The following is a 19693-nucleotide window of genomic DNA, read 5'->3' on the forward strand; positions in this document are numbered from 1 at the left end:
AAACCTACCAGCCTAATTAATGTGAACTTAAAACATTATTAAAGACAAGTAAGCAGTCAGTAATAAAATAAGAACAAATAATCAAATCACAAATAGCACAAATAAATACTATATAACAAAGAAAGGCTAAATGAAATAAACAGTTTTTAGAGTGTTTCGGGTAGATCTACAGGTACAGAAATTTGAATAAAGTAATAATATGTGAAAAAAACATTGCATATTCTTTACTGTATAAATTAAATAGATGGATATTTTTGTACATTTGAAAAATGTAGCCTATTTAGTCAAGAGCAGTGAGTAATTCATTTGTCCTTTGTTTGATTAACATTAAAACACAGCAGCAGGTTTATTAAACTGCTGCCCCTTTAAGACTGAACGCACGGACCCCATTTGAATATACTGTCTACGTTCACTTGAGATATGACCGACTTTGTTTACTGGGATATTCGCCAAGACGGGCGTTTTCACATAATTTTGCGTGAATTCGTCCGTATAAGCGCAAGACGTGAAAGACAATTCAATTCATTCATTATTCACACGCTGTCTGGGGCGATGGTTTTCGGGGCGCACGCTTTGGATGTTTGCGTTCATGGAACTTCTTGACCTGCAAACGTCCTGTAATAATGTAGGCAACCACTCATTATACATTAATCAGGTAACAGTAACAGTTATGTTTTACTTGCATATACGATTTAGTTTTAATCCAAATAACACGTGCTGAGTGAACGATCAGCAATGAAGTGCATTCAACAGAAGTGAGCGCTCTCTCCCTTTCTCCCTCTCTCTGGTCAGTTAACGTTAATAATAATACGGTAAGCTACATACCTCGTTTTACTTTCTTTGCTATAGACATCCGACTGAACTACAAACTTTCCACTGACTTCTGTGAAAAAGGGGATGCGCTCAACCAGCTCGCGCGTCTGTGCCGCTGCGCGCTCAATACACCGCGTTTCTCTTATCAGCTCGCACACCACATCTATATAGGCGTTACTATATTTCGTTTAATATTCCACTAATAAGATACATTTGCTTTTTTTATCCCTCTGTTGTCAGTGTTTCTTTGTCTGGAGTGGACACAAACACTGTACACACGCTGCCTGGTATTGGTTGGTATGGGACATTTTTACTAGTACGAGTACATGAGCTCAGTATCGGACCGATACTGGTATCGGTCCATCCCTAAAAAAAAGAAAAGAAAAAAAAAAAGTTTTTGGAGCTTAATTAAATAAATGCTTTGTTTATAATGAGAAGGACATTTTAAGTATGAAACTTGCAGGATGTTTTTATAGTGCAAAGACCTTTATTTGTCTTATATTCTCAAGTTTTTTGCACCAAGAACATAATTTATTTAATATTTCATGACCATTTAACACCCTCATTGGAACCTTTAAATGCAACCGTCACGCTGCTTGTAAGACTATGCAAACACCTACAGCAGATAATTATTTTGCTGATTGTTTTGTTTTTTCAACAGTCTTCACAAGGTGCTTTTCACAGAGCAGCCTGAGACCTATTACAAATGGGACAACTGGCCACCTGAGAGTGACAGAAAGTGAGATATCATCTCTGATTAAAGAGATCAGTTTTTTTATATATATAGATGCTAAAGCATTTCTCCTGTTTGTTAGTTTCTTTCTCCGGCTGTGCTCTGAGGTTCCTCTGCTGGAGGACACACTGATGCGCATCTTAGTGATTGGTCTCTCTCGTGATTTGCCCCTGGGCCCAGCTGACGCCATGGAGCTGGCCGATCACCTGGTGAAGAGAGCTGCAGGAGTTCAGTCTGATGGTGAGACTGTGCTCCTGGTTAGAGGAATGTTCAACACAGTACACACATATAATCATTCAAAAATAGCTCAGACCTTTTTTAGTAGTGATCGGGTCTGTTTTTAAAGCTGGCCATTTGATTATGTTTGTCTTCCTACGTCATTAACTTTAGACTTGGATGTGTTGCGAGTCGAGAGGATCCAGCTCATTGATGCTGTGCTGAACCTTTGCACCTACCATCACCCAGAGAACATCCAGCTTCCTGCAGGGTACGACCTTTACCTTTCACCGAGTTTATTCCCTGCTGTTTTTTCACTTCTGTTTTATTAGGAAGTGATTCATCCGCTTTATATTGCCAGATAATTATTGGGTGTCATGGACTATTTGCATTGAAAGTTTAAGCTACACTGTGGTCTGTCCGCTCCTGGAATCTGTTACTCTATTTGTGAGCTGTTTATTCGTCTGCGAGGTGAAATACTTTATTAAATGTTCCATTTTAGGTATCAACCTCCTAATCTGGCCATATCAACTCTTTACTGGAAGGCCTGGCTCCTGCTGCTTGTGGTCGCAGCATTCAACCCACAGAAAATCGGTGAGGCCAGATATGATGCAATACTTGATTTTCATAATAACATCTCATTAGAACGCCATTATATTGCTGTCAATGACTCTTTCAGGTTTGGCAGCGTGGGATGGTTACCCCAGTCTGAAAATGCTCATGGAGATGGTTATGACAAAGTAAGTGTTCTGCATATTGTGTGGAAATGTGGTTTTATGGATATTTCAGCACTTGACTATTTTTTTTTTTAATCTCTTCTCAGTAACTACTCCTACCCTCCGTGCACGGTGGCCGATGAGGAGACCAAAACTGAAATGATCAATCGAGAGCTGCAGGTCTCTCAGAAGGAGCGGCAGGAGATCCTGGCCTTTGAGAGCCACCTGGCAGCCGCCTCCACCAAGCAGACCATAACAGAGAACAACAGCCTTCTGCTGTCCCAGCTCACCAGCCTGGACCCCAAGTATGACTTCCCGTTTGTCACTGCATTGATAATCCAGTGTGTTTTAAAGATACTGACCCTGTCTTTGGTTCACTTAGGGGACCCCCACGTAGGCCACCTCCTCTTGTCCTGGATCAAGTGAAGACTCTGAACCAGTCTTTGCGCCTGGGCCATTTGCTCTGCCGCAGCCGCAACCCTGACTTCCTGCTCAATATCATCCAGAGACAAGTAAACACTTTCCTATGCTGTTCTTAAGATCCATGTTAAGGGACTCGCTAAATTTCATTTTTCCCACTGTCCAGGCCTCCTCTCAGTCTATGCCGTGGCTGGCTGATCTCGTCCAGTCTAGTGAAGGGTCGCTGGATGTGCTGCCCGTTCAGTGCCTGTGCGAATTCCTCCTCCACGATGCCGCTGATGACGAATCTTCCATTGATGATGAGGAAGAAGGAGAGAGCAAAGAGCAGAGAGCGAAGAAAAGACAGGTAAAGCTCAGTCTCGATCTTACATGTCTGTTGTCTTCTCAAGGAGCCATATTTATTATATATATTTTTTTCCCCCTTAAGTCATCTTGTAATGTTGTCTTAAACCAAAGTTTAGTTTTACATGACCGTTATTCCAGTGCCTACTGTAGGAAAATTGTTAGGGTAGGCAAAGTTGTTGAATATATGCACTACCATTAAAAAGTTTGGGGTCAATAAGACGTTTAAGAAGATGTTTACTTTTTTTTTTTTTTATCAGCAAGAATGCATTAAACTGATCAAAAGTTACAGTAAAGTCATTTATAATTGTAGAAAAGATTTCCATTTCAAATAAATGCTGGTCTTTGCATCAATAAAAAAAAAAGGCTTCTCGGATTCCACAAAAAATTAAGGAACTGTTTTTTACATTAATTATAAGGAATGGTTCTTTAGCAGTAAATCATCATATTAAAATTATTTCTGAAGGATCATGTGACACTGAAGACTGGATTAATAATGCTGAAAATTCAGCTTTGATCACATGAATAAATTACATTTTAAAATGTATTTAAAATGTATTCAAATAGAAAATGTTGATTTTTTGTTTTGTTTCACTGTATTTTTTCCTCCTCATCTTTCCCATCAGAGGCAGCAGAAACAGAGGCAGCTTCTTGGGCGGCTGCAGGACCTTCTGCTGGGTCCTAAGGCTGACGAACAGACCACATGCGAGGTCTTGGACTACTTCCTGCGCCGCCTCAGTTCTTCTCAGGTGGCCTCTAGAGTGCTGGCCATGAAGGTGCGGAGTTAATTAACCATCCACCAGTGCTCGGTTCATTTAGACGCTTTAATAAGATTGTTGATTGTGATGTGTGTCAGGGATTGTCTCTGGTGCTGACGGAGGGAGGATTAAGAGATGGAGAGGAGAGGGATCAGCTCATGGAGGAGGACTCTGGAGATGGAGAATTATTGCCAGGTTACCAGTGGCTCCTTCAGGACCTCCCCAAACTGCCTCTGTTTGACAGCGTGAGAGGCTTGACGGCCAGCGCCTTACAGCAAGTCAGTCCAACTACACAGTTACAAGAATATCAATATCGGTAACATGATCAGCTTATGTTTGTGTGGTTTTCCTTTTTTTTTTTTGTCAGGCCATTCACATGGAGACCGATCCTCAAACTATCAGTGCATACCTGATTTACCTATCCCAGCATGCACCAGTGGAGGAGCAGTCCCTCCACAATGACCTGGCCTTGGTTAGTCTAAACCTACAGCATTTTATAAGTCTGAGTAAAGCTCTAGCCTAACCTGTTTCGTCTCTCCTTTGGCTTCTCAGGATGTAGCTCGTCTGATAGTGGAACGCTCCACTATAATGAACTGCCTGTTCTCCAAGCACTCCTGCAGACCCGAGTCTGACGCCGTTCTCTCCGCTCTGGTCACCATCTTCTCTGCCTACATCCGTCGTATGAGGAAGACAAAAGAGGGAGAGGACCTCTACAGCTGGGTAAGGGCCGATTAACTGAGCTGGAAATTCTAATTACTGCTTGCTTGTTCACATGATTAAAGACCAAATTTGAAACATCACAGTCAGAGTCTCAGGATCAAGTGTTCCTGCGATGGACCACAGGAGAAACAGCCACCATGCACATTTTGGTAGTCCACGCTATGGTCATTCTGCTCACGCTGGGACCTCCCAAAGGTGAGTGTCTCCTCTGTTGCAATGTGTGGGGATTGATTCTGCCTGTACTTGTAGTAACAGCTATTGTGATTGTGTTTTTTAGGGGAAAGTGATTTCAATATACTGCTGGATATCTGGTTTCCTGATAAAAAGCCCCTTCCTACTGCATTCCTGGTTGACACGTCTGAGGAGGCCCTTCTTTTGCCAGATTGGCTGAAATTACGAATGATCCGATCTGAGGTCGCCCGATTGGTCGATGCAGGTATAGATAACTTGTATTTAGGAATACGGTTTCAAAATACCAAATTTGATACTAAGGAAATACCAAGGTTGCATTTATTTGATTAATAAAACAGTAAAATTATAAAATATTATTACAATGTGAATATATTGTATTGTTTTAATATTTCAACATATTTAATTTATTTATTATTTTAATTTATAATTATTAATTTATCAGTCTAATGCGATGATTTGCTGCTCAAGAAATATTTTTTTATTACATATTATTAACAATGTTGTGCTGCTTAATATTGTTGTGAAAATCCTGATACATTTTTTTTTCAAGATTCTTTGATGAATGGCAAGACAACATTTTATTTGAAATAGAAATCTTTTGCAACACTAAAAATGCCTTTACTTTCACTTTTGATCAAATGAATGTATCTTTGCTGAATAAAAGTATCAATTTCTGTCAAAAATGCTTACATTTTAAGTCTAAGTCTAAAACCAAAGAGCCACTGCTAAACCATTTCTATAGCACTTTATACAATACAGATTGTTTCAAAGGAGCTTCACAGTAATAATCAGTAAAATAACAGAATCAATGATGCAAACTTCATCAAATTTTAGACAAATGAATTTTCAGCTAAAAGCAGCTCCAAAAAGACAAAAGTATCATTATTCACCTCAATTAATTTCAGTCTTGAGTTCATATAACTGTTATTATTCAGCTCAGTTCAGTTCAAGTTTTCTTCTCATCCAACAGTGTCTGTGCAGTCAAATCAATAATATTACTGAATATTAAGTGTCTTTTAAACCCTGACGTCACACCCCGAAGGTTTGTTTACAAGTCCAAATGGGTTTCCCTTTCATTTTCAGCCCTACATGATCTGGAGCCCACGCAGCTGCTGTTGTTCGTCCAGTCCTTCGGGATCCCCGTCTCCAGCATGAGCAAACTGCTGCAGTATCTGGACCAGGCCGTGTCCCATGATACCCAGACACTGGAGCAGAACATCATGGACAAGAGTGAGGATCTTTCATTTGGTGTACTCTGTTCTCCCAGCATTCAGTGTGTGTGAAATGATGCTAACATCATGGATGTTTTTTATCTGTTAGACTACATGGCTCATCTAGTAGAAGTCCAGCATGAGAGAGGAGCCACGGGAGGACACACGTTTCACAGTTTGCTCAGTGCTTCACTTCCTTCACGCAGAGGTCAGGGTCGAATGCCTTACACCAGGGGTTCAGTCAGCACTGATTAATGCTGCTGTTTTACTCAGTTGACTCCTTTGCTGATCTAATGTGTTACAGACTCTTCAGAGGTGAACAGGGCTAAGGTTACCGTTGAAACGCCCCCTGGCTCTGTAAAGATGAGAGCAGTTAGTCAGGTGCCAGCGATCGGCCCAGAGGATGATCTCACTGGGATCCTACTAAAGGTATGACACTTCACTTTGATCTACTTATGCGGCTTTTTTAGAATTTTTTTTTTTTCTTCTACCAAGATTTAATTCTACCATGTTATTGATAATATTATAATTTCTGTACCTTATGACATGATGTAGAATTTTCTTTTTTTCTTTTCTTTTTTTGATGAATCTAGATTTTGTAGATGGTTTAATGCTGCCTTCCCATGCTATCGGAATTATCGCAAATACGAGTTTCCTAGGAGAGAATTGGACATATACGCCCTCTCAAGTCGTATTTACTACTGGGAAACTCAGAAATAATTTTGATAACCGAGTTTCTGAGTTGGGCGTATTCTTTATTAGTTTTTTTTTTTTCCCACAACAGCTACATCACCATGTCTTTTTTTTTTTTTTTTTTTTTTGACAACAAAACACTTGAATATGACAAGCTCGTAATTAGGGCTGAACGATATTCTGTTTTAACATCGACATAGCAATGTGCGAGTGAGCGATAGTCACATCGCCGGAACATGCGATGTGAAGGGTAGTAGCACAGTAGCACCAGCGGGAGATATTACATGCGCTTCATGAGGCACGCACGCGGTCTCTTGCTCTCTCTGCCGTGCACGCGCTGCGCGGTTTGGAGCACAGTCTCTGTCTCGCGGGCACGCTCGCTCTAGATTCCGGAGATTTTAACTAATTCGCGGGCATCATTGAGCCGCTATCATATTTTTTATACTGAAATAATATCGGCATTATAATTAATGATTTTTCATAAGGCAATTTTTGACAGGCGGTATGGTGACAGGCGGTATGGTGTAAAGCTGCTGTTTAAATGTGTTCGTTTTTTTTGTTTACAGAAACATGTTCTCTAATCTGTTTAGAAGATTTAATACAATACAAAATATATTAAAGTTTTATTTAATTTTGTTTATTTCATATTATTATGATGATGACCAACACCAACACTGTTTTACTTTGGCACTTTGGCTAAGAAAAGTTGACTTAAAAGATTGTGAACCAAAATGCTTATAAGTTGTTTTATAAAAAAAATATTTATTTTAAGTTATATTGTTGTAAACCAATCAGGGGGGTTGACATAAAGCAGCTGTTTTATTTAAAAATGTGTTCTGCTTTTGTGTTTACAGAAATGTTCTAATTTTGGAATAAAATATTAAGTGACCTTTTTGTCACTTGTAATGAAGCTTGCTTATTAATGAAATTATTAATATCATGGAATGGTCATTATTGACTTTAGCCTAGAGTTATGGCTCTCAATATCGCAATATATATCGTTGGGGGAAAAAATATTGCAATGTAATTTTTTTCCAATATCGTGCAGCCCTACTCGTAATTACAACTTCAGAAGTGGGAAGTATTATGAATTTTCCAATAGTATGTGAAGGCAGCATAATACATCACAATATCATTATTGGATTGTGATTAAAACTGTCAAATGTTTAAGAAATACTGAGTCAGTTTTAAAAAGATGGTTCACAAAAATTTTAATTCAGTCATTTACTCACCCTCATGTTGTTCCAAAACCAAAAGACTTTCGTTCATCTTCAGAACACAAATAATATTCAAATGAAACCTGAGAGATTTCTGGCCCTCCATTGAAAGTCCATTCCACAAATTTTTTTATGCTTTTTTACCTTTAAATAATGTTTCCAAAATCATTTCAGTGGTTCATCAAGTCGTAACGGGGTGAAAGGCACTTATGCCTCCGCTTTGCGGTCCTTTATCTGCTATAACCACACTATGTAAGATTGTCAATCTTGTCACTTTTCTGTAGTTCTAATGAGACATAAAAAAAATACAAATTTGACTTGCTTTACGTCAAGCGTTACAATAGTCATTATTTAGTTTTTCTTCGTTTCTAATGTCGCAATACATCATACTTTCATAAAATCATGCATCCTACTCTACCTTGTCTGTGGACACCATTCATTCCAAAGCCGGTGCTGGATAAACAGCGAGCGTGCGTGCGACAGTAGGCTGCGGTAGGCTAAAAGTAATCCACATGAATTGAGCTGTTTAATCCAAGTCTTCTGAAGAGACACGGTTGCTTTATGATGAAGAGATTTAATTTATACTTTGATTCATAAACATTGATCAGTGCACACACATAGAGCATTCAAATATGATAAACTGAAGCTCAACCGCAGATACAAGAACAAACTTCATTGGTTTCTGACGTTTTCTGGAAAAAAAGTGCTCTGCCAAGCTGTTTTGAATCACCTAAACAAACTCTAAAAATGCTTTTGGACAGATTTTGTTAAAAATTATGTCACATCCATTCAGTCTTTGATTTGACTTGAAGTATATTGGGTCCTTTAGTCTCTGCATGGCACGACCCCTCACTGACATTGTCCCTGACAAATCCCAGATTGAGACATTTTAATTACATAGATGACCCTCTTCTTCATTAATTAAACTCCAGTGATGGATATAAGTTTAGATCTTTATTACTTGACTGTGATGGTGACGATTCTCTTTCCCCATCTAGCTCTTCCCTCTGAAGGTGGATCCTCACTGGCCTCCGTCTCCAGTCCGACCACTGTCATTATCTCTGCAGCAGACCCTGGCCCAGGAGGTTCTGCAGGCACGACAGGGTCACATCCAGCAGGGTGGCGCTGCCGGACGACTCCTACAAGCCTTAGCAGCCCTTCTAAACTCCGCCCACGCTGGAGCCCTGGTCATGGCAATGCACCACAGCCATACGATCTCCTGTCCTCTACTGCGCCAACTCCATCTTTACCAGGCACCTAACCTACTCATACCTGCATATTCAATATTCTCACTGGTGCTTCCTTTTGCTTGCTCACGCCGTCTACTTCTCTTTTTCTCCTCTAGCGGTTGGTGTCTCAAGACGTTGGCTTCTCATCGCTGTTCTTCAACGCCGTTGTGCAGATGTTGACGTGGTTGGAGAACTCTGCGGTAGAGACAGGGCCACTCCACAGCCTGTTGAAATCTCTGGCAGCTCAGTACTCTCACAAACATCGCATCACAGATGGTGAGTCCCTCCTATTCCCGAATCTTAGCTGTTGCAGGTCACATTGGCAAGCACATATTCAAACTGACAACTGAACTAGCTGAATCAGGTCAGAAAATACTGTCATTTGATAGTTTTTAGTCCTTGCATGCTCTCCTGGTGTTGACTCTGTCCTGTGTTATCAGTTCGTACAGGATTTCTGCACTTGGCTGAATCACTGGCGTACGGACGAGACTCTGAAGTGGCAGCGAGGGGCATTATTGCCTCTCTGAGAGCTGGAGAAAAATGCAACGCTGAACCTGAACTCATACGAAAAGGTATTTAAGATGTTTAGGGTCCTCCAGTACTCACTTAAAGTGTCAAATCACAGTTAATCAAATTAGAGAGTTCATTAGTACTGTACAATTAGTACAAAGCTTCCTCCCGAATCCAAGAAGTGCATTTATTTAAACTAAGCTGCCAAAACTACTCTTTCCAAACTGAATACATGAACACATGACTGTCCAGATGTACAAAGATTCTTTGGTGTTCAGAGGAAGTAGATTAGATGTTGTTATTTCTTATTATCTGAAGAACTGAAGGTTAAATGAGGGAGAGTTCAAATTCTGACCTCAGTGGACTGAACAGAAGAAATGAGCCGGTGGAGATTTCACCTTGAGCAAGGCAGAGCCTCAGAGCACACACCTAACTATTACATCATCGCCACAGACCAATGGTAGTTTGAAGGTGTTTACCACCCTAGAATTTTCCCGAAACGAGCATCAAACAAACTTTGTTTTAGCCTGTTTTTGTTCCAAATGACATTGCACCAGTTTGTTTTTTTAATTTAGCTTGAAGTATACTGGGACCTTTAAGCATTTAGACAACGTTTATTATATAAATAAGTTCATAAACATACTATGCGTCAACTGCCTAGTTTCATTCAGCGTGACTTACTGCCTCATGTGAGAGGTGTGAAACAGGCCCAAGAGTTAGAGAGGGTGCGTAAAATGGTCTTAAGAAACTAAATCATGACTGTTTGTAGCCCAGAAAAACTTTACGAATGCGAACATAAGTGGACATCGGCGGGGAAAATATGATATAATCCCTTGAATGTTTTGTGCAGCCTACATTACACAGCACTTATCTCTGTATGATGTTATTAACTTTTATTATAGCTCCTCTGGGAACCACATAGTGTACTCTTATAGCAATGCTTTGGAAAATATTTTTGAACTGGTTTGTGGCAAACGTAAGGCTAACAGGCGAGGACCGAAGGGTAAGTCAGCTCTAGAGAGGCAGTTAAGTTTCTGTGTGTTGGAGTGGTTGCCAGCATTAGTCAGTCTCTCCGGAGGGCAGTGTTTGACTCATGCACCAGCTTCACCACTCACGCTGTCCTTAATGTTTCTCTTTATGATTTTAACATTCTGCTCTGAAACCTCACCAAAACAAAAACAACCTCACACAGGGCCACACATCCACTCCAGGGCTTGTTTACACCCAGCGACGGCTCCAAAGACCAGGGTGTACTTTTGAAATACTTCCTCGTGAAAGTTAGTGTGGTGGGGCTGGAGTTCTAGAGACGCAGGGTTATTTAGAAACAAAGCGTGTGGTAGTTCTCATTTTTGCAATGTGGGATTGGCTGCGATGGGTTGTTTTTAATTTTTTTGGGACCTGTGTGTTTCACAAGAGTGCCGATATTAATAACAAAAACCTTGTGTGCTTTAGTGTTGCAGGGCCTCATGGAGGTGAAGTCTCCATATATAGAGGAGCTGTTATCCCTGCTTATGACCATCGGTACGGAGAATGGGAACCCAGGAAACACAGCGGGTCCCGTTGCCATGGTGATCTCTCTGCTGCTACAGGAAACAGAGGAACGAGGGGTGAAAATGGAGGTGGATTCCAAAATGTAAGCGCACCATGAGTCACTCGACGCTGCCTCATCACAGATTTCCTTCCTTGTATGCTGGGGATACTGTTTCTAGGTGGGGAAGGAACACAATAAAATTGGGTTAACACTTATGGGTTATCCCTGTCAAACAGCCAAAGTTACCATAGTAAGTCACAGTGAGACTAAATACGCATCATACGCAGTGTGACTATGTATGATGTAAACTAGTGTTTCACAACTTTTTTTGGCTTTTGTATAGACTCAAGTACCCCTTCATCAACAGCAAACCAGAAATGTGTTCCTTTTTACCCGTATTATACTGGATAAATCACCTTTATTACAGTGATAAAGTGACGTGAAGGCCAAGTATGGTAACCCATAGTTGGAATTTGTCCTCTGCATTAAACCCATCCTGTGGTATCATCAAGTTCGTAACGTTTGTACACCACCGACAAAAAGTTTGGAATTACCGGTATGCTTTTTTTATGTTTTTGAAAAAAGCCTTTTATGCTCAGCAAGGCTGCTTTTATTTTATCGACAAAACTGTAAACACAATAATATTGTGAAATATTATTGCAATTTAAAAGAGATATTTTCTATTTTAAAATCTCTATTCTATTCTAATAGGCTGATTTGGTGCTCAATAATGATCAATTATTATTAGTGCTCAAATATTCATCTTTTTATTATTATCAATGTTGAAAACTGTTTTTGCTGCTTAATATTTTTGTGGAAACAGTGACACATTCTTAAAGTTCAAAAGAACAGCATTTATGTGAAATTGAAATCTATAAAGCATAAATGTACTTACTTAAATCTTACTTAACCCAAACTTTTATATGGCAGTGTATCAGGGTTGCCACAAAAATATAAAGCAGCACAACTGTTTTCAACATTGATAATAATAAGAAATGTTTCTTGAGCATCAAATCATCATATTAGAATGATTTCTGAAGGATCATGTGACACTCAAGGCTGGAGTAATGATGCTGAAAATTCAGCTTTGACATCACAGGAATAAATTACATTTTAAAATATATTCAAATAGAAAAGTTATTTTTGTAATAATATTTTAATAATATTATTTTTTTTTTTTTTTTTTTATCAAATAAATGCATTCTTGGTGAGCATAATGTGAGACAAAACATTCAAAAAAATATCTTACCAACTGCAAACTTTTAAGGGGTAGTATACATTCAGTATACATGCCAGTGGTTGTGAATCACTGTCTTAATTAGTGTATTATTTATTTGCCAGAAACTGTGTAATACTGTGTATTTTCTGGGTTGATGACGGCTGTGTGTGTCCTCCCTGGCAGGACTGAGTCAAAGAAGCCTGGCTCGTGTTCAGGGCTGTTGGTGGACTGGCTGGAGTTGCTCGACCCAGAGGTGACCTCTGTGTGCTCGGATCTTCAGCAGAAGCTGCTTTTTGCTCAAAACAAGGTAAAATAGTTTCTCTCTAAACTGATCATGTGAGTGTGGCTACAGATTTAAATATGCACATGTGAGGGTGAATATGGCACGTAAACGTCTTCCTCTCTGTTAGAGAGATAAAAAAAATAAGAAGCAAGCGTACAGCTAATATTCCTCTTTTTTTCTTAAATATGAAATACAGGCTTGTTCAATTACATAAATGGTTTCAATGTTTTATGACACAAGTAATTTATTCATTCACTCATCAGCAGTGTTGGGGGTAACGCATTACAAGTAATGTACTTTATGTAATCAGATTACTTTTGATTAAAATAATGCATTACTTTATAAATGTACATATTAATATTTATGTTTGAGCACAATTGCACAGTACTTTTCGTTTTATTTAATTAGCTTAAACATGTTTAAAACTACTAAATTAAAATTCTCTCTTCTCCATAATGTAGTCGTGTGCGCAGGAATAGACAAAAAGTACAAAAGTAACTCTTTCAATAATATTTATTCTAATTATATATAATAATATTCTAAATGTGTTTTTAAAAGAAAATGAAGGTATATGTTATATTGTCTAAATTGTTGGCCTGCTGGAAGAGAGCTAGCCTTAGCCAGGTGAGAAAAATTAACACAACACATTACTTTCATTGAAAAGTAACCAAGAAACGTAGTTATTCACATTTTTCGGGAGTAACGCAATATTGTAATGCATTTCTTTTAAAAGTAAATTCCCCCAACACTGCTCATAACTGAAGTACATTAACATAAGTCTTGTCTTTTTTTCAAATATTGAGATATTTCGCTTTAAAACAAATGTTTTGTTTTGCTCATGGCTTAATGGAATGTGAAACGCATACAGAGAAAATGAATGGGAGAAATACTTCTGGATTCAAGCAAACTGAAACAGTGGACGGTTGCTGTTGTGATTTATTGCTTTTTTATATGAGATGAGTGTGACTTTCTCATTGTCTGTCCCAGGTTAAAAGTAGCGGTGTGAGTGTGGCCCCCTCCTACAGGCCGTATCTGTTGGCCCTCCTTACACACCAGTCCAACTGGAGCACCTTACATCAGTGCATCAGCTCTCTGCTCAACAAACCCAGAGAGCAGAGGTGAGCGGCTCTGTCAAACACGCTCCGCTCTTTTTGTTCTCGCACCTCCTGCGTGTGTAACTGTGTTTCATCTGATCTCCAGACTGGACCCAACCTCAGCTCTGGACTTCCTGTGGGCCTGCAGTCACATTCCCCGCATCTGGCAGGGGCGAGATCAGAAAACTCCTCAGGTTTGATCACAGTTAATATTACATCGCAATTGTGAATAGATTTACATATCAACATCTATTCAGCAGCTTGGCAAGACTGCTGTTTTTCACTTCACCAAACCATAACAGGGATAGGTTTCACACAGTTTTGAAACAGCTGGGAATGTAATTTACCTGGTGATGCTCGACTTTAAATTATTTTAACTGCTAGAAGTTTCTTTTGGGAATGCAATCTCTAGAAATAAGCATACACTACTCATGTCATGGGATTTTTTTTTTTTTAAAGAAATGAATTAATAAAAAGGTAATTTTTACATTCTTAAATGTACAGTAGCATCAACAGTTTTATTTTAAGGACCAGCAGGAGAGTAGACAATGGCCATGTCAAACTACTGGTGAAACTCGAAAAATTCAAATATCGTGCAAAAGTTAATTTATTTCAGTAATTCAACTTAAAAGGTGAAACTAATATATTATACAGACTCATTACATGCAAAGTGAGATATTTAATGCTTTTATTTGTTATAATTTTGATGAGTATGGCTTACAGCTTATGAAAACTTTTCACAATATTTTAATTTTGAATTTGGAGTTTTCATAAGCTGTAAGCCATAATCATCAAAATATGCTACCTATTTATATTGTTAACCAGTCCAAAGCTCAATTTGTAGTGGTCTAAAACTGTAATGTTTGGCTACAGATTGTATATTATTTTGAGCAGTTTTTATTGACTCTGAGTGTGTAAGGTGGTGTTTTGTTTCTCTGCAGAAGCGCACCGAGCAGTTTGTGTTGAAGCTGTGCTCTGAGGAGCTCATAAGTCTGGTGGACCTCATCCTGTCTGAGTCAGAGCTGAGCTGTCGTGACTCGGCCACCTCTAAGAGCGCTCTGGACCAGGTCTCCTGCTCTCTTCTCCAGTCCCGCTTGCCCCTCCTGCACAGTTGTCTCCACTCAGACCTGGACAATGTAAAGAAAGTCTCTGAGTACCTCATCAGCTGTGTTAAGAAGTGGGGAGACAGGTACATCCTTCGAGTCTGTATTAGGAGTTGCACTGGCTATTTGACTTTAATGCTCTGTAGGGCTGTTGGAACGAATTCCGAAATTCGAATATAATTCGAATATTTAAAAAATCAATACTATTCGAATGCTGAAGTTACTATTCGAATATTGCTTTTTTATGTTTTTATTATTATTTTATTATATGCTATCTTGCCTTTCTCGCCAATTTGGCTTTACACACGCATGTGAAAATGAAATGCTTTTGTTTCGTCTGATAAAAAATACAGTTTTTGAATCGTAACACAATTGTGCGCCTTATCCACGCTGCATCGTCATAACAATACTGTCAATAATGGCGGCGAGCATTGTCTCCACGGAAACGGAGATCACCACTCCTGACAATTTGAGAAGCGATGTGTGGAAGGTGTTTGGATTTCAAACCATAAATGGGAAAATCACAAATAAAGAAGTGGCAATTTGCAGAATATGCAAAATCTGAATGAAATATCACTCCTCAACTTGCAACCTTGTGCGTTCACACCGGACGCAAATAGCGCGTCAAATTCGCGCCTGCCGCGTCTAGTTATACGCTTGACCACTTTGTGTCCATTCGTGCGTCAAGAACGTGTCTTTGCATTGACTTAACATTGAAATCACTCGCGCCTGACGCGCTATTTGCGCCCGGTGTGAACGCACCATTAGTGCACATCTGACAACGCTACACCCTGACAAGCTAGGCGATCTGTCCAAGGAACCGCTGCTAAAACAGGCAAGAATTACTTATTTTCTGCCTCTCTCTTCATCACGGGGCTTACCAGCTGTCTGCCAAAAGGCGATGACAGACAAACTGACACGGTTTATCTGTAAAGATATGAGACCGATCAACATCACACAGGGGTCTGGATCTAAAGATTTTATTCACGAGCCTGAGCCAATGGTACACGGTTCCTAGCTGCGCAACAATCACTGACAGAGTTGTGAAACTCTGACACAACATCAGACAACTGATCAGTGGAAAAATGTCCATTAAAGTTGCCAAATTAAAGTCATTCATTTTGTTCCGCTGTTTTATTGTTAATAAAAAAACGCGATCACCCGTTTCTAAATGTTTATTGTAATGTTAGTTGTCCCTCTAGTGGACAGACCGTGTAACAACAACCAAATGCTATAGTGGCATTGACGATCCATAAGCCTGTGTAGTGTCGTAAATATTAATAATAGGATGAATTTGTGCATTTAATATTCGAATATTATTCGAATATTAAATAAAATAAGGAATGGAATTCGAATAGTATTATAGAGGAAGATTGACAGCCCTAATGCTCTGCCATGAAACTTTAAGCTTGACGAGGACTAGCCGCTGATCCTGCATGGCCTGTAGAGGGCACAACAGGATAAGAAATATTTAAAGTACACTTTTCACACTCCGTTTCCAACAGTTAAAATGGCAAATAAATGCATACTCCCAAGAGCTCCACAAGATATGTTTTATTATACCATTTGGATGCTCAAAATTGATTGGGTGAATGCACGTTTTAAACCGCTAAATTTGTACACGTAAGTTAAAGGGATAGTTCACCCAATAATATGAATTGTGTCATCATTTACTCACCCTCAAGTTGTTCCAAACCTGTATGAGTTTTTCTTTCTTCTGTTGAACTCAAAAGAAGATATTTTGAAGAATTTTGGGAACCAGACAGTTGACAGAAGCCATTGACTTCCATAGTAGGAAAAAAAGAATAGTATGGGAGTCAATCAACTGTCTGGTTACCAACATTCTTCAAAATATCTTCGTTTGAGTTCAACAGAAGAAATAAACTCTTACAGGTTTGGAACAACTTGAGGGTGAGTAAATAATGACACAATTAATACTTTTGGGTGAGCTATGCCTTTGATCGCTGTTCTAAACTAATGCGCTGCTGCATTGTGGCGCTCACACATACAGTACATACACAGCGTTGGAAAAAAATAAAAGACCACTGCAAAATCAGGATTTACTATGTGTTTGAGTAAAATCATAATTTCTTCCAAATTTAAAGTAAAAAACATTCTCATGTAGAGCATTTATTTGCAGAAAATGACAACTGGTGAAAAAAAACATGTTTTCAGACCTCAAATAATGCAAAAAAAACAAACAATTTTAGACATTTTTAAACTACACAATACTAAAGTTTTATCTTCAGAAGAGTTCAAGATATCAATATTTGGTGGAATAAGCCTGATTGCCAATCACAGCTTTCATGCGTCTTGGCATGCTCCCTATCAGTTGGTCACATGAAGCATTGTCCTGTGAGAATAACCAGTCCTTCGAATTGAGGAACATTGTCTGACCAGAAGGAAGCAGTTTTTCTTCCCAGGTTAACCATGTGTACTTCATATAGAAGGATCTGCTTGATTCCAGCCTTACTAAAGAACCCCCAGATCAAATTTCACAGTGGGTGCAAGACACTGTGGGTTGTAGGCCTCTCCAGGTCTCTGTCTAACCATTAGAGGACCAGATTTTGGGCAAAGCTGAAAACTAGACTCATCACAGAAGATCAGAATCAAGCAGATCCATCTTTGTGAAGGATGCATGACTCAAGCCTTGTAAACCACTTTATCCTGTAAGAAAACTTGCTGCCTTCTACTCTGACATTGTTCCCAATGATCTATGAAAAAGTGGATGTAAAAGCCAGCAAGGACAACAGTGTCAGACAGAGGTCAGGGTTTGTACCGTGTTACCAAACACTCGGCCACACTCACCACCATCGCAAAGCACTGAACAACTTCTTTAAAAACCCCATTAAAGAGGCTGATAGATGTGCGCGATACTGTGCCGTTGCTTTACTTACAGCAGAAATGCGCAACATCAGGCACAAAAGCGGGAAGAGCTGTAATTAGTTCTTGTGGTGTGAAATGAGAGGCAGCTGAAGTCGTTCAGCGCTGTGATCTTCGAGAGAGCTCAGTGTAGTATAATGAATGCGTGAGGATTAAGGCTCCAGCTCTTCCTTTGGCTTCTGTTGTGAGTCGCAGCTCAGACTGGGGCTGTCAGAGAGATCAGACCGGGGCTCTTTGTGGTGGCAGACCCCCCTTCCTTTCATGAATTTGCCTTTGGTTATTAAACCCCCTTAATGAGGGGGAGAAAACTTTGGACAAGGTCAGACAAAAAATTACCCCCAGAAACACGATATTTTTAAGTCTAGCTAAGCTGTCTTCTGGTCGAGAATAGGCTCGAGTAATACTGGCATGTAAAGCGTGTGTTTGGAGGGATAAACGCTCGTGTTTGTTTGGCATTCTCCGTATCTGTTGCTTCTGAGCACAACAGCGGATTAGCAGGCATAAACCACAATTAAGCAACAAAGTTGTCGGTAAGAAGGCCTTTGCTTGATTGGACAAGCAGTTATGAGTTTGTTCTTCTGTTGGTAATAAAGTCTGTTATTGATACTGGCTGCTTTTTCTAGTTAGACCATGTTAATCTCTCTCGTTGTCCAAAAAAGCGGATTTTTTTTTTTTTTACACAGTATTTTGCTTATTTTAAATTTGTAATTATAATAATTGTTAAAATGGCCCAAAATGTGTAATATTATAATTCTTATTTATTTAAGACATCATTCTCAATGCAGTTATTATTAATACATTATAGTTATTATATCATCAATATAATGCATGAAGCAATTATGACTTCATGGTTTCTTTATGGTTGACATGAAATACTTTTGGAAAGCTGTCATGCTGTGTGACATGCTTTTCTCTGTATCATAAACCGTATTTGTATAAAATAAATAATTCATATTTATTATACTTCTGTATTTAATACATAGTTGTCAATAATAATAATAATTAGTATTCAATATAAAATACATAAAGTGAGTATTATGTCATAATTAATTTAGAAAGTTTTCCTGCTGTGTGACATGCATCCATTAATCTAAAAGTATTTTCAATTGTATTTTGCTTATTTATTAATTAACTATAATAGATGTTAGTCAAAAATTCATATTATTATTATTATTTGTATTATAATATGTCTATTTTAAGAATATTTGAATAAAATATCCATTCTAATTAGTATTGCTTAATTAATGGTGTTTTTTTATTATTTAAATTATAATTCATCTATAATTTAATTATAATTGTATAGTTTCATGCATAAAAAAAGTATGTCTTCATATTGAGTTTTAAAAATTCAATTCATTCACCACAGGACCATTTAAAGTGAACTTGTAAAGGCAAAAGTGATAAAAAAATTGAAAAACTGAAAAGAAATAGTAGCCAGTCACAGGACCTTACACATTAATGTAATTTTGAACCTAAACTCTTGATGTTGAAAAAAAAAAATGGTCATGTGTTAAGTACCCTTCTATGTACTTGACATTACTCATGGAGCCTTTCCTGGAACCATCTGCTTTTTTTGCTTCTTATTTATTGTTTTCATATGTGTGATATTTCCAGTATAATGAGTAAGAGGTGTCAGACGCTGCTGCTGCAGATCTACCTGCACTTCCCAGAGGTCATCCAACACATCCGCCTACCAAAGGCCACCCTGAGCGCCGAGGGGGCAGCAGATGGCAGCACCTGCAAGGTAACCGCCTCATGCCATGAGTTACCTGTTAACAGCAGCTGAAAGACTAATACTCTGTTTATTTTC

At 38.8% G+C, this 19693-nt stretch overlaps 1 protein-coding gene across 5 annotated transcripts in view; it reads left to right on the forward strand.

The window, feature by feature from the left end:
- ints1 (integrator complex subunit 1) overlaps positions 1–19693 on the forward strand; it is a 35091-nt gene that overhangs the window by 7289 nt on the left and 8109 nt on the right. For 3 of the 5 annotated variants that reach the window (XM_079636445.1, XM_079636447.1, XM_079636446.1), the window contains exons 15-40: positions 1475–1552; positions 1629–1808; positions 1935–2033; positions 2265–2356; positions 2442–2502; positions 2586–2783; positions 2861–2990; positions 3065–3244; positions 3867–4016; positions 4097–4276; positions 4366–4470; positions 4551–4718; positions 4802–4913; positions 4996–5154; positions 5994–6140; positions 6231–6329; positions 6426–6550; positions 9030–9284; positions 9377–9536; positions 9701–9832; positions 11223–11403; positions 12704–12827; positions 13791–13921; positions 14004–14091; positions 14839–15086; positions 19498–19627. In XM_079636445.1, the coding sequence (XP_079492571.1) occupies positions 1475–1552; positions 1629–1808; positions 1935–2033; positions 2265–2356; positions 2442–2502; positions 2586–2783; positions 2861–2990; positions 3065–3244; positions 3867–4016; positions 4097–4276; positions 4366–4470; positions 4551–4718; positions 4802–4913; positions 4996–5154; positions 5994–6140; positions 6231–6329; positions 6426–6550; positions 9030–9284; positions 9377–9536; positions 9701–9832; positions 11223–11403; positions 12704–12827; positions 13791–13921; positions 14004–14091; positions 14839–15086; positions 19498–19627 (3712 nt within the window). The remainder of the gene's footprint in view (positions 1–1474; positions 1553–1628; positions 1809–1934; positions 2034–2264; positions 2357–2441; positions 2503–2585; positions 2784–2860; positions 2991–3064; positions 3245–3866; positions 4017–4096; positions 4277–4365; positions 4471–4550; positions 4719–4801; positions 4914–4995; positions 5155–5993; positions 6141–6230; positions 6330–6425; positions 6551–9029; positions 9285–9376; positions 9537–9700; positions 9833–11222; positions 11404–12703; positions 12828–13790; positions 13922–14003; positions 14092–14838; positions 15087–19497; positions 19628–19693) is intronic. The other 2 variants (XM_079636449.1, XM_079636448.1) reach the window with 1 other exon arrangement.

The sequence above is a fragment of the Phoxinus phoxinus genome (genome assembly GCF_949152265.1).
Source record: "Phoxinus phoxinus genome assembly, chromosome: 1".
Classification (NCBI taxonomy): Eukaryota; Metazoa; Chordata; class Actinopteri; order Cypriniformes; family Leuciscidae; genus Phoxinus; species Phoxinus phoxinus.